General features: G+C 40.3%; 2 protein-coding genes across 4 annotated transcripts in view; both read left to right on the forward strand.

Annotated features, from left to right (window-relative positions):
- The window catches only part of LOC123320360 (TWiK family of potassium channels protein 7-like), a 183,588-nt gene extending 173,858 nt beyond the window's left edge, over nucleotides 1-9,730 (forward strand). For all 3 annotated transcript variants that reach the window (XM_044907658.1, XM_044907657.1, XM_044907659.1), the window contains one exon: nucleotides 7,970-9,730. In XM_044907658.1, coding sequence (XP_044763593.1) covers nucleotides 7,970-8,754 — 785 coding nt within the window. In that variant the 3' untranslated portion in view covers nucleotides 8,755-9,730. The remainder of the gene's footprint in view (nucleotides 1-7,969) is intronic.
- Nucleotides 9,731-10,120: 390 nt separating this feature from the next.
- On the forward strand, nucleotides 10,121-12,160 carry LOC123320503 (ubiquitin-conjugating enzyme E2 G1). Its single transcript, XM_044907842.1, has 5 exons — nucleotides 10,121-10,280; nucleotides 11,101-11,203; nucleotides 11,260-11,357; nucleotides 11,411-11,589; nucleotides 11,672-12,160. Exons 1-5 carry the CDS (start codon nucleotides 10,235-10,237, stop codon nucleotides 11,747-11,749), a joined length of 504 nt encoding a protein of 167 aa, XP_044763777.1. The 5' UTR covers nucleotides 10,121-10,234; the 3' UTR covers nucleotides 11,750-12,160.
- Nucleotides 12,161-13,255: the final 1,095 nt, after the last annotated feature.

A 13,255-nucleotide genomic window follows, 5' to 3' on the forward strand; every position in this document is an offset into this window, starting at 1 on the left:
GCCATAGCAGCCGAAATAATATATGAAATTTTACAGGTGCCAATCAAGTTGATTCTGTTGATGGAAATTTACTAGTGCTGTCCATTAATTGAGAACAAAAACTGTCCACAAGAAGTCATTCATTTGTATTCCTTCTATTTTATTATAAACAAATGTATATGCATTGCTTTTTGTGACAAAACGTGTATTATTCCACGAAATAAAGAAAAAAATTGAAAAAACGAATGTTTTATTCTTCAAAATTACCCCACTAATGACTAGAGTTCGAAAAACGAACGTGTCTAGCGTAAAATAGAAACGCCCTGAAAATTCAGAAATAGGCAACACATCATACACCTTCATGTATGTTTGGTTGCCTACCCAACATATCAGGCGGCCCCTTAAAAATTCGAAAATAGGCAACACACAATACACCATCATGTATGATTGGTTGCCTACGCAACATATCAGGCGCTGCTCCTGATACCTCCTCGCTCTCCTGTGATCCTAATACAAATTCCAAATTTTAGAAGAATTGTACCTCAAGAATTACACAAAAATGGAATTTTGTATCAGGATCACATGAGAGCGAGGAGGTATCCGGAGTATCAGGCGGCCCCTTAAAAATTCGGAAATAGGCAACACACAATACACCAACCGTGCATGTTTGGTTGCCTACCCCTCGTATCAGGCGCTGCTCCGGATACCTCCTCGCTCTCCTGTGATCCTAATACAAAATCCGACTTTTGTATCATTCTTGGGTCATGAATCTCCGAAAATTTGGATTTTGTATTAGGATCACAGGAGAGCGAGGAGGTATCCGGAGCAGCGCCTGATACGTGGGGTAGGCAACCAAACATGCACGGTTGGTGTATTGTGTGTTGCCTATTTCCGAAATTTTAAGGGGCCGCCTGATACTCCGGATACCTCCTCGCTCTCATGTGATCCTGATACAAAATTCCATTTTTGTGTAATTCTTGAGGCACAATTCTTCTAAAATTCGGAATTTGTATTAGGATCACAGGAGAGCGAGGAGGTATTAGGAGCAGCGCCTGATATGTTGGGTAGGCAACCAATCATACATGATGGTGTATTGTGTGTTGCCTATTTTCGAATTTTTAAGGGGCCGCCTGATACTCCGGATACCTCCTCGCTTTCCTGTGATCCTGATACAAAATTCCATTTTTGTGTAATTCTTCAGGTACCAATGATAGAAAATTTTTATTTTTTTCGGAATTTCGAGGAGGTATCAGAAGCAGCTCCTTAAGTTAGGCAACCAAACATACATGAAGGTGTATGATGTGTTGCCTATTTCTGAATTTTCAGGGCGTTTCTATTTTACGCTAGACACGTTCGTTTTTCGAACTCTAGTCATTAGTGGGGTAATTTTGAAGAATAAAACATTCGTTTTTTCAATTTTTTTCTTTATTTCGTGGAATAATACAGTTTTTGTCACAAAAAGCAATGCATATAGATATGTTTATAATAAAATAGAAGGAATACAAATGAATGACTTCTTGTGGACAGTTTTTGTTCTCAATTAATGGACAGCACTAGTAAATTTCCATCAACAGAATCAACTTGATTGGCACCTGTAAAATTTCATATATTATTTCGGCTGCTATGGCCTCTACCAAAGTTTCAGCCCTTCAAAGGGGCGTAAAACGAAAAATAATTCACTTGAAGAAGAACCGATTGCAGTTTCTGGTAGAGAATAGCCTAATTAATCTATATTTCGAATTTCAAGACGATACGAAAAAAAAAGTATTTTCGGCCAAAATTTTTCATGATGTATAGCCTTGCGTTTTTTTCGATCGGAATCAAAAATCCAACTTTTAGATATCGAAGTGCCGTACATGTTTTCTGGATAATTCGAGGTCCCTGATTCCAAATCTGAGCTCAGTTTTGACGAAAAAAATTTATTCCGGCTGCTAGGGCCCACCAAAGTTTCAGCCCTTCAAAGGGGCGTAAAACGAAAAATAATTCACTTGAAGAAGAACCGATTGAAGTTTCTGGTAGAGAATAGCCTAATTAATCTATATTTCGAATTTCAAGACGATACGAGAAAAAAAGTATTTTTGGCCAAAATTTTTCATGATGTATAGTCTTGCGTTTTTTTCGATGGGAATCAAAAATCCAACTTTTAGATATCGAAGTGCCGTACATGTTTTCTGGATAATTCGAGGTCCCTGATTTCAAATCTGAGCTCAGTTTTGACGAAAAAAATTTATTCTGGCTGCTAGGGCCTACCAAAATTTCAGTGTGTGTGCGTGTGTGTGTGTGTGGTGCAGGGTGTGTGTCGTGTGTCGAGTGTCGATTGTGCGGCGTGTGTGTGGGGTGTGTGTGTGTGGTGTGTGTGTGGGGTGTGTGTGTGGGGTGGGTGTGTGTGTGGGGTGTGTGTGTGAGGTGTGTGTGTGGGGTGTGTGTGTGTGTGTGTGTGTGTGTGTGTGTGTGTGTGTGTGTGTGTGTGGGTGGGGTGCGTGTGTGTGTGTGTGTGTGTGTGTGGTGTGTGTGGGTGGGGTGTGTGGGTGGGGTGTGTGTGTGTGTGTGTGTCTGTGTGTGTCTGTGTGTGTGTGTGTGTGTGTGTGGTGTGTGGGTGGGGTGTGTGGGTGGGGTGTGTGTGTGTGTGTGTGGTGTGCGTGGGTGGGGTGTGTGGGTGGGGTGTGTGTGTGTGTGTGTGTGTGTGTGTGTGTGTGTGTGTGTGTGTGTGTGTGTGTGTGTGTGTGTGTGTGTGTGGTGTGTGTGTGGTGTGTGTGTGTGTGTGTGGTGTGCGTCTGTGTGGGGTGGGTTTGTGTGGCGTTTGTGTATGGGGTGGGTGTGTGTGAGTGTTAGCGCGCGCGCGTGTGTGTGTGTGTGTGTGTGTGTGGGGTGTGTGAGGGATTTGTAGGGTGTGTGTGTCGTGTGTCGAGTGTCAGGTGTCGAGTGTCAGGTGTCGAGTGTCGAGTGTCAAGTGTCGAGTGTCGAGTGTCGAGTGTCGAGTGTCGAGTGTCAAGTGTCGAGTGTCGAGTGTCGGGTGTCGAGTGTGCGGCGTGTGAGTGTGGTGTGTGTGTGTGTGTGTCTGTGTGTGGTGTGCGTCTGTGTGGGGTGGGGTGTGTGTGGCGTTTGTGTATGGGGTGTGTGAGTTTGTGTGTGTGTGTGTGTGTGTGTGTGTGTGTGTGTGTGTGTGTGCGCGCGCGCGCGTGTGAGGGGGGGGAGTTATTGCCTTCCAATTTGTCATACCTTCAAAGGGGCGTAAAACGAAAAAAAATTCACTTGAAGAAGAACCGATTGCAGTTTCTGGTAGAGAAGAGCCTAATTAAACTATATTTTGAATTTCAAGACGATACGAAAAAAAAAGTATTTTCGACCAAAATTTTCCATGATGTATAGCATTGCGTTTTTTTCGATCGGAATCAAAAATCCAACTTTTAGATATTGAAGTGCCGTACATGTTTTCTGGATAATTCTCTGATTCCAAATCTGAGCTCAGTTTTGACGAAAATCTATTTTGGCGAAGAAACGAAAAAAATTCACATAAAGACGAAGATTGAGAATTGTTTAATGAATCTATGGGTCTGTATGGTCTCAGAGAAGAAAGTATGCAACATACGCCAATAAAAAGGTGGATAAACTACCCCAACCACACCTCCTAGCACCTTAATCCACCATAAATACGGTTAATTCCAATCCCTTCCAATTTACTGACCATCGCCGCTAATTCCTACTCCGAAAAAGGCCTTTCTTCCCCATACACATCCCAAGAAACCCCTAATTCGTGGATGGGTAAGAAACGGAGGCTCATTCTGAAAATAATTCAGACTGTAAAAGGTTGCACTCCGAATCTTCCCGTAGCGCTGGAACAGCAGAGAACGGGAAATTGGGGAAGTTAAACGATGCGGTTGGGAAAACGGAAAAGCTATCACGTGGTTTGGAGGAAATGTACCATTTCGTCCGTCACCGGGGCCTTGTCCCTGGGAATTGTCTGGAATTGGGGGTTTGGAAGCGGAGGAACACCTTCAGTTAAACGACTGATCAACACTACGATAGGAAATTGCAAGATGAAAAGTTCAATAATGGATTCACTTTTTTCTCCTTATCTCTTGATATACTTGTTCTTTTCGGGGATTATTCACTACATAATTAAATCAACAGAAAAGGTGAAAGAAGCAAAAAAAAGTCAACAAAACGAAACCTTGACTGAGCAAAAGGTATTGACCAGAAAAAATAAACGAACAATCTGAAATTCATGATGGAAGATTTTTGAATGTGAAGATGTAGATTGAGGGGATATCTACAGATTTAAAGAAGACCAATATCCACGAGATACTGTGAAAATTTTCAAATGATTCTACGTACGCTAGCATGAGTTAATCCGTCTTTCATCAACACTTGTTGCCGTCTGAAATTAATCCCTTATGACCCCATTAATCTCAACGCATAACAGAATATTCGGAGGGCACTATCATCCCCACGTAAAAGACGTTAAACCATTCCATATCTCGCACACGACCGTCTTACCATCCAGATCATGCAATAACGTCGGGAATGACGCGATTTATTTTAATCTAGGTAATCTCTGGCCTACCCGAAATATAGCCGTATAAATTCGCGGAGAACAGTCCGCTAGCCCCGCGGGACCACCAACATACCAACTACCAATTTAATATATGCGCTAACTATTAAACGTCCCAGTAATTGCATCCACGCTCTTTATCCTCCGGTTTTATCTCCGGACTCTACGAATTTCGGCCGGTACAAACATGCGAGGGTAGTTTATTGGACGTAAATATCCTTTGTGCGACGTAATAGAGTTGTAGCTGTGTATGTATGGCGTAGTTCGGAACTGGTCGGGCAATCACAGCTGCAACTGAACAGAAAGTTCTATCTGTAACAACTCCCTAACAAGTGGATTCACTTCGTTTTTCTCCTACAAGTACCTGATTACCTTGCGGACAAGTGTATTTAGGCTCTGATTTTTTTCAAAAGTAGGTAGAAGTTCAATATTTTATAACAATTTTTGAAGAAACGACTTATTTTGATGACATCTACCTTCTGTTAAAAAAAAGCCTCACCTCTGAAGATACCCTGATATTGTCGCCGCGTACATAATACATTTCAAAATTGAATTTCTCCACCCCGATCCCCATCCATCTCCCTCGCGTTCCCGTCAAAAGTCAATTAAAATCAATTCGACAAATTGCCGGAGAATCCATCCATCCGGCCCGAAGGACCATCGATTTTTTCTCTCGCTGGAAATTGGCCTAATTAAAGTTAACGCCATACCGTGGAACTTTTTAATGCGCCAAAGGGTTGGAAATGAGGGGGGGGCGGAGAAAATGGGGCGAAACGTCGGAGCACAAGGACCCTTCATCTTCGAACGGGAGCGACAAGTGATTTTCGCCGAGCATTTTTCACGCCCCCGTGGCTGAATACGTTCGAATTCCGACGTCTACACGTCTCGCGTAATTGGAAATTAGCCGGGGTATCGAAGTGACAAGAGTCGTCTTTACGGGGGGGTCGGAGGGGGCAAGTTATGGGTTTCGCGGGTCGCCAAAGTTTCAAAGTTTGTTCGAAACAATCTTAATTTTTTTTTAGGCGAGAGCGGAAAAATATGATTTTCTTTTATCTCTTCTTCTCTTCCGGGGTCTCTTCCAAGTTGTGAGTTATAACTTTCATTACTTCCTTGAGTGGCGATTATTACGGTGGGTAACCATGTTGATTTATTTTTCCCGGTTCTGTGTTACGTCGCGACATTTTTGTTTACAAGTTTGCCGGTTTGTCGTATGAATCGAGCCAATTTTTTCGCTCGGGTAATGAGGTTTTTTTTTAATTCTTGGCGTTGGTTTCGATGCGAATAGGAAGATGAGTGGTTAGTTCTTTTGAGAATTAAAACGTGCAGAATTAGAGTGTTTAAATTATTCGAGATATCACAAACAATATTCACAACTTGTGAACGAAGATCCTTTTGGACCTACAGTTAAGCTATATTATCCTACTTCGCACATACTTGATCTGCCTCCCCTATATCTACATGTGAGGAAATGTAACCTTCCAGAAGCAATAAGAATATCCCTTAATAGGAATCTCTTACCAGGGAAACTGGGTTGGACATATGAAGATATTGTGAATCAACTGGAGTCAAAACTCTTGCCAAAACCATCGGATATGTCATGCCAATCATCTTTGATTTCGAAACGCCCTTTGAAACGGTCATAGCTGACCGTCCTAGTGCAATCAGTTTCGTAAATCGTCATCCACGTGGTTTACTGATGGATCAAAATCAGAAAGGGGCACTGGCATTGGCGAATATGGACCTTAACTGAGTGTCTCTAAAGCCCTAGGAAGTGAACTCTCTATCTTACAGACCTAGACACTGGCTGTTTACGTATGCGCTCAGGAGTGTCTTGAAATGTATCTCAAAGGGGGTCTATATCACCACAAATAGCTAGGCCACTCTGAGGCCTTTGGAATCACACTGCCAGGGATCTCTGCTGACATGGGAATGCCGCAATACCATAAAGCAACTGGCCAGAGACAACAAAGTGACTCTACTATGGGTACAAGGGCATTATGGTGTTGAAGGAAATGATAAAGTCGATGAACTTGCAGAAAGAGCATCAAGGTTAAAACCTGCTGGACCTGAGCCTTTCTGTGGGCTCAAAAAACCAATATAACGCAGCTACCCAACAATGGGAGTTGAACAACAGAATAACCTTCTGGAGAAACACTTCTGGACTTACTCAGTCAAAGAAATTAGTGATGATTTCACCGACCTACACCAAAAAACTGCTAAAGCTGTCACGAGCTGAGCTTTGGGTGATGGTGGGACTACTGACAGGGCACTGTCATCGGTACAAATATCACTTGTACCGTATGGGAAAGTCAGCAGATGAGATCTGTAGGCTCTGTGGATCAGAAGCAGAAACAGCTGAACACATGGTATGCAAGTGTTCAGAGCTGGCTGGCCTAAGAACCACTCATATGGGGAAACCTGTCCTGGATACTCACGAAGTAACGACAAGGCCTCTAAGGATGTTGTCGGTTTTATCAACACCATTGACGACCTCCTTGGGTTCCTATGAATGAGTAGGGTAGAGAACAAGAGGTCTACATGGTCGCAGTTCCCGAAAAGCTTACCAAGCCACAACGACCCCAGTTCAAATAATAATAACAATAATCCTACCTCGAACTGAACTTGGCTGCAGAATGCAGATGTTCACTATTGTCTAAAAATATGTTAAAATGGAGCTGAGCGATTTAATGCGAGTACCAAAGAGAACTCAATGAAATAAGGAAAAAATTATGAGTGTATGTAGAGTAACTAAGAACTAATATCTAAGGCCCAGTTGCAGGAAAGTCTATTAAGATTTGATGTCCCATCAAAATTTAAAACTGTCATTTTTGAAGGGGAAAATAGAGGATTAAGATTTTAATGAAGTATTAAATTTAAATGGACTTTCCTGCAACTGGACGTAAGAAACCAATTCAATTGGCAGACTGCTTGCACGTTTCTGCCTTCTACCCTTGAGATTGGTCCGTTTCTTAGCTACTAATTCTCAGTTACCCTGCAGAAACTCACCATAAGTAGAGACTTCCTTGTAGATGGCAACCTTTTCCTAAACACTCATCGAAAACTTTCCGTCAATCGATACAAGTCGTTTTTTCCACCCTCAGAGCGTCACGTGCGAATAAATAATGCGCCATTAAAGATAAACTTTCGGATTAGATAATAGGGTGGGCGGAATACATTCAGGTCCCAACCGCTAACTAATTAAGCCGATCAATGGATCTGCCGCCGGGTTGAAACACTGAATTATTAACAGATCAATTGAGCTTTACCGGGCGCATCTACCACCGCTCTTGTTGACCGACGATAAAAGCCCTGCCATTAGCAGTTTTTGATATGCGGTTTAGCGTACAATTCGTTTCGACGGCTTGCTGTAAACTAACGGAAATATGGCCACACTGTATAACATGTTCCAATTAACCAAAAAACCTCCTTTTGTTTCAGGATACGGCAGCATAGCACCGAAGACCAGCTTAGGCAAAATCGTAACCATGATATACGCCCTGTTCGGCATACCCCTCACCCTCTTGTACCTCTCCAGCATAGGCTCGATCCTCAGCAGGGTGGCCAGGGGCGTATTCTCGAGGGCCCTCTGCTGCTGCCTCTGCTCCAACTGCGGCTACTGCTGCTACGACGAGAAGAAGATGCTGGAGAAGGAGAGACGTAAGAAGAGGAAACGACAACAGATGGAGATGCAACAGCAGTTAGGGCTGCAAGAACCGTTCTACGTCAGATCCAACTCGACCTACACCAACAGCATCCACTCCCCCAGCAAGGAGGGGATGTTCAAGGAGCTGGACAACCTGAGCAACACCGACAACGAGTCCAGGATATCGATACACGGCTGCAGCATCCTGGCGCCCGTCCTCCTCTGTCTCTGCATGATGTTCATCTACATCTGCATCGGAACTTTCGTGTTGTTCCGCCTGGAGAACTGGTCGTTGCTGGACGGTTTCTACTTCTGCTTCATGAGCCTCACCACCATCGGCTTCGGCAACATGATACCCGGCAACGACCAGATGTTCCGCAGCAACTCCAACGCCACCATCTGGTTCTGCTCGGTCTACATCGTGAGCGGCATGGCGCTGACCGCCATGTGTTTCAACGTGGTCCACGACGAGATAGTGCACAGGCTGAGGCACCACCAGGAGAAGATGATGCCCAAGCTCAACTCCAACAGCTTCTCCGACGACGTCAACGCCACCGACCCTTACAACATGACCTCATGACAGTTCAACGTGAAGAATAGCAACTTTTACCATAGGAACCTAACGGAAGAGACGCTGGTCAGCACGGGCACGCCGACCTCCGCAGATCTGGGCCTGGAGAACGTGACCGCGTCCAAGATACCGGAGGTGCTGGAAGGGGTGGTTTTGACGGGGGTTTACACCCTGCCCGAAGAACCGGAGAACGAGGAGAATTCGGAAATGTAATCTCTAAGGCTTCGAGAAATCTTGCATGTACCTTGATGAGGTTCGAAAGGAGGATGTTACTTCGGAGTAGGTGGTAACTGAGGGATTTGGTTCTTTAAAATCGTTTCTGAAGCCACGAGATTTCAGGTTTACCTTCCAATGAATCTATTTGAAGAGAGTGCTCGAGCTTCGAAATTTCAATCCTTTTTACCAGTCCAACAAATGATTTTGCACAGTTCTTTGGGAAGACCAGGTCCCAACTATGATCATTTCAAACTTTGAGATCTCCAAATTACTCTACACTCGTGTATTCATGAGAAGAACTGTTAATTTTCAAATGAAGGCTACGATTCTTCGAAGTATAAAACGATACATGTGTATTTCGTACATTTGAACTATAATTCTTGATTCAGTTACCGCCACTCTCTATCTCTATGAAGCACTCGTTTATTGTAAATAAAAGTTATCATAAATAAGTATATGAAGAATGAAACCCATAAGTATTCCGTTGAACTTGTGGACCTTCAGATTTCTTTAAATTGACCATATTGGACTGAATTGTGAACTAGTAATTGAAACTCTGATCTCATCACAAACTGTACAAGAAAAATTTGTAGAAACACCATAAAAATGAGCCAAATTTTCATTACGAACAAAGTATCACTTATAGAAAAATAACAGGAGTTTCAATTATTAGATCCTTGCAAAATTATATCTAGAAAAATATTCTCAGAATATTTCTTTTCATGATATTATTGTAAAATACTGATGTTGAATAAATATGTCCTTCAAACACGTATCAATTATTCCTTCGTCCCCTCAGCAGAAATTAAAAAACAATGAACAAAACTCAACCAAAATCGAAAGCTTTGCACTTGGCACATTTTAAATTTATCACCCAAAACGCCATCTCTCGACGAAAGTGTTATGTGAATAACACTTTCGTGATATTCGGGTCCCCTAGAGGGCGCTTAGTTGTGAAATTAAGCGCCCTCTAGGGGGCGGAAGCCGTTATAAAGCTAAAATTCTAGTTACAAAAAGAGAAACCGATAACAATCGTTACAAAAAAACAGTAATCTGTACTGTTACAGTTTTCTTTACGATTTTTCGATTAGTACGTCTACCCAACGGCAGGTCCCGCTGCGTCATTAAACCTTAGCCAAGCGACGAACAATTCCGGAAATAACATATGTTTGGGTTTGATTTCAATGCTGCTAGAATTGAATTTACCAAGTCAACCGGCCATCTTTCTGAAGTGTTTGTTTCTCAATTTAGTTCAAAATTAAATCTGTAATTAATGTCAGAACCACAGTCAGCTCTTTTATTGAGAAAACAGCTAGCAGGTTAGTGAAATTATTTGTGTGAATTTTTATACAGAATAAAAAATATTTTACAAGGATAATGTAAGTCAATTAGCCCCACAAAAATGTCTTTGCTATTTCGATTATTTCGATGGAATACCATCGGGTGTACTTGTACGAAAATAGTTTGGCGATGATATTTTTAATCGGAAACCCAGCCCAAATGCTATTTTTTGTTGCATAGGTTAGGTTCGAAAATCAATAAGTAAAACATTTTCCAAGTTTACGATAGGGGTTAATATGATAATCATCTCCAGGAGGGTTTGCTCTTTATCGATATCCTATTGCCTAATCATTACGAAATCTTCCTCGAGGAGATCTATCCCAAAATCCGATTGAAACCTCCACTTTTGGTAGTTCTAAACTTGATATTTTGACATTGATTAATCCCCTTTATCAGCATTCGGTTCAATGAAACTCTAGAACGATAATGCAGATACAATTTAACATCAGCATTTCCTCATGAATTAAGTTGTAGCAATAGTCCACCTACATTAAAGATGATACTCCAGAAAACAACAAATTTTCATGTCCTTCATTTATCAGACAATGAAACATTTCATTGATTTCTAGGTTATGTTCACTGCAAGATCATTTTACATCGTAATGATACAAAGAACCATCTATTCTCTTGAGGATTTCCAGATTTAGCTATACAATTTTCAAGAATCTTTGCATAATAACGCCATGAACCTCGAAATTCTATTTCCTACAATTAATGGAACAAAGCATGGGCTCTCTTTGTCATCATACAGATGAATTCACTTGGAATTTCTTGAATATGACTCATTCTTTTTTTCAGAATTGAACAAAAACCCAGTGGAAGGGTTTTCTGCTGGCCTTATAGATGATAATGACATATACCGATGGGAAGTACTCATAATAGGACCCCCCGATACTCTTTAGTGAGTGTTGTTAATTTTCTCGTGATATTTTAATTTTGTGAACCTTGATTTTTCAGCGAAGGGGGCTTTTTCAAATGCCATTTATATTTTCCTAAAGAATATCCTTTAAGACCGCCTAAAATGAAATTTGTGACAGAAATATGGCATCCCAATAGTGAGTAACTTCAAATTTGGTCGATTTCTCTTACTTATGTTCGATGTTTTCAGTTGATAAAAATGGTGATGTATGTATATCAATATTGCACGAGCCAGGTGATGACAAATTCGGCTATGAAAAAGCATCAGAGAGGTGGTTGCCCGTTCACACTGTAGAAACTATTTTAATTTCAGTTATTTCAATGTTAGCAGATCCAAATGATGAATCACCGGCTAATGTTGATGCAGCAGTAAGTAATTTCGTTTTAAATATCTTTTATTTTTCAGCTTTTTTAGAGTTGGTTGTATCAATAATTTCTGTTTCAATTCCAGAAAGAATGGAGAGAATCATATTCAGAATTTAAGAAAAAAGTTGCAAGATGTGTTCGAAAATCTCAAGAAGAGTGTTAGTACTTTTTTAACCTATCATTAAAGAAACAAAAAAAAAATAAAATACAAGAAATCGAGCAAGAGATTTGATTCTTGATTTTCCTTAAAATTGCCTCTGAAAACAATTTGCTCCACTACATACTTTCGTTCAGAATCGACACTTTTTCAAGATAACTTCAACAATTCTAGAATCAAATCAGTATCTATCCGTTCAACCATTCAAGAGATCTCCCAGAATTGAGAAACAAACTTGACAAAATTTAGGTAATTTAATTTAATATACCCCTGTGTATTTCTTTATTTTGCAGTAACTATGTGAATAAATTATTTTCTTCACATGTTTCATCTCATTTTAGGGTTAATCTTTAGGTTTTTGTATTCAATTATGGTTATAAAATTGATAAGAGCTGCAGAGTAAAGAATTTTAAATTCTGGTGTTTTATCATTATTGATTTTGTTCTTTGACTTCCGAGTCGGAAACTGTGATATTGTTGGATAATTCTCTCGTGTTTTTATATGCGATGATGCATCTGATGTTCAGCCAACAATAAGAGAAAAATAAAAGAATTTCATTGTGATTGATGACAGCTGTGATTATGATGTAACCTCAGGCAAAGATTTGTCGAAGAAGCTAAATGATTCATTCAATATGCTCAGAATTATCCAGGAAGATCGCATTATTTCAATTTTTTTTAATGTGTGTATAGTAGTTTTAAACAACTTTCAGATCATTTGACATGGAATTCCACCGATATTATGAAACAATTTTGTATTTCCTTCAGAGTCCCATTCTTGAATTGTATGTGACATGTCAAATGATCCATCCTTATTATGAAACTTCTTTGCATCTTGTGTTTAGAGACGTTGAATTCAATGTTCAACCCTCAATCCTAACCATTGAAAATGAATGCAATATAAAGTGAGTGTGAAAATATACATTGTGACGTAACACATAACGAGACTTTTACAATTGTGTTAATATTTTAATATTCGATTTTCTGATCAAAGGGGCACCCTTTGATAGGGTCTCCCATGATTTCCAATGTCCGAACCACTTATTGAATGGGCTTAGAGACCGAAGGTCTCTCAATTCCACGTGGTTTTTGTTCGATTTTGAATTTCTTGTATCGTCCACATTCTGATTTCGATTGTTGAATGAGAATTGTTTCCCGAAGATTCTGTGAAGTGGCAAACATTATTCTTAATTTTTAAGTATGTAAATTTGACAACGTAAACGATAGGAATGTACTTTAAGTAAATTTTATTAAAAAAAATTGTGGTTTCATTTAAAACACCAACCCATCAAAAAATATAAACGATAAAGTTAAAATTTGATACAAAACTATTTGACTAGAATTCTTTTGGCTCTAATAGAATCATTTTGAGATCTATTGTGCCACCAGCAGAACTATTTTCAGAAAGAATCTTGGAATATTCTAGTCCGAAAATTCCTTTGAAATAATTCATTTTCAATTATTTCCTTCTGTTCTCTTTCTTGTAGGTACGTTTCCCTATACCACTGAAAGA

This window comes from Coccinella septempunctata, chromosome 9, assembly GCF_907165205.1.
Source record: "Coccinella septempunctata chromosome 9, icCocSept1.1, whole genome shotgun sequence".
Lineage (NCBI taxonomy): Eukaryota > Metazoa > Arthropoda > Insecta > Coleoptera > Coccinellidae > Coccinella > Coccinella septempunctata.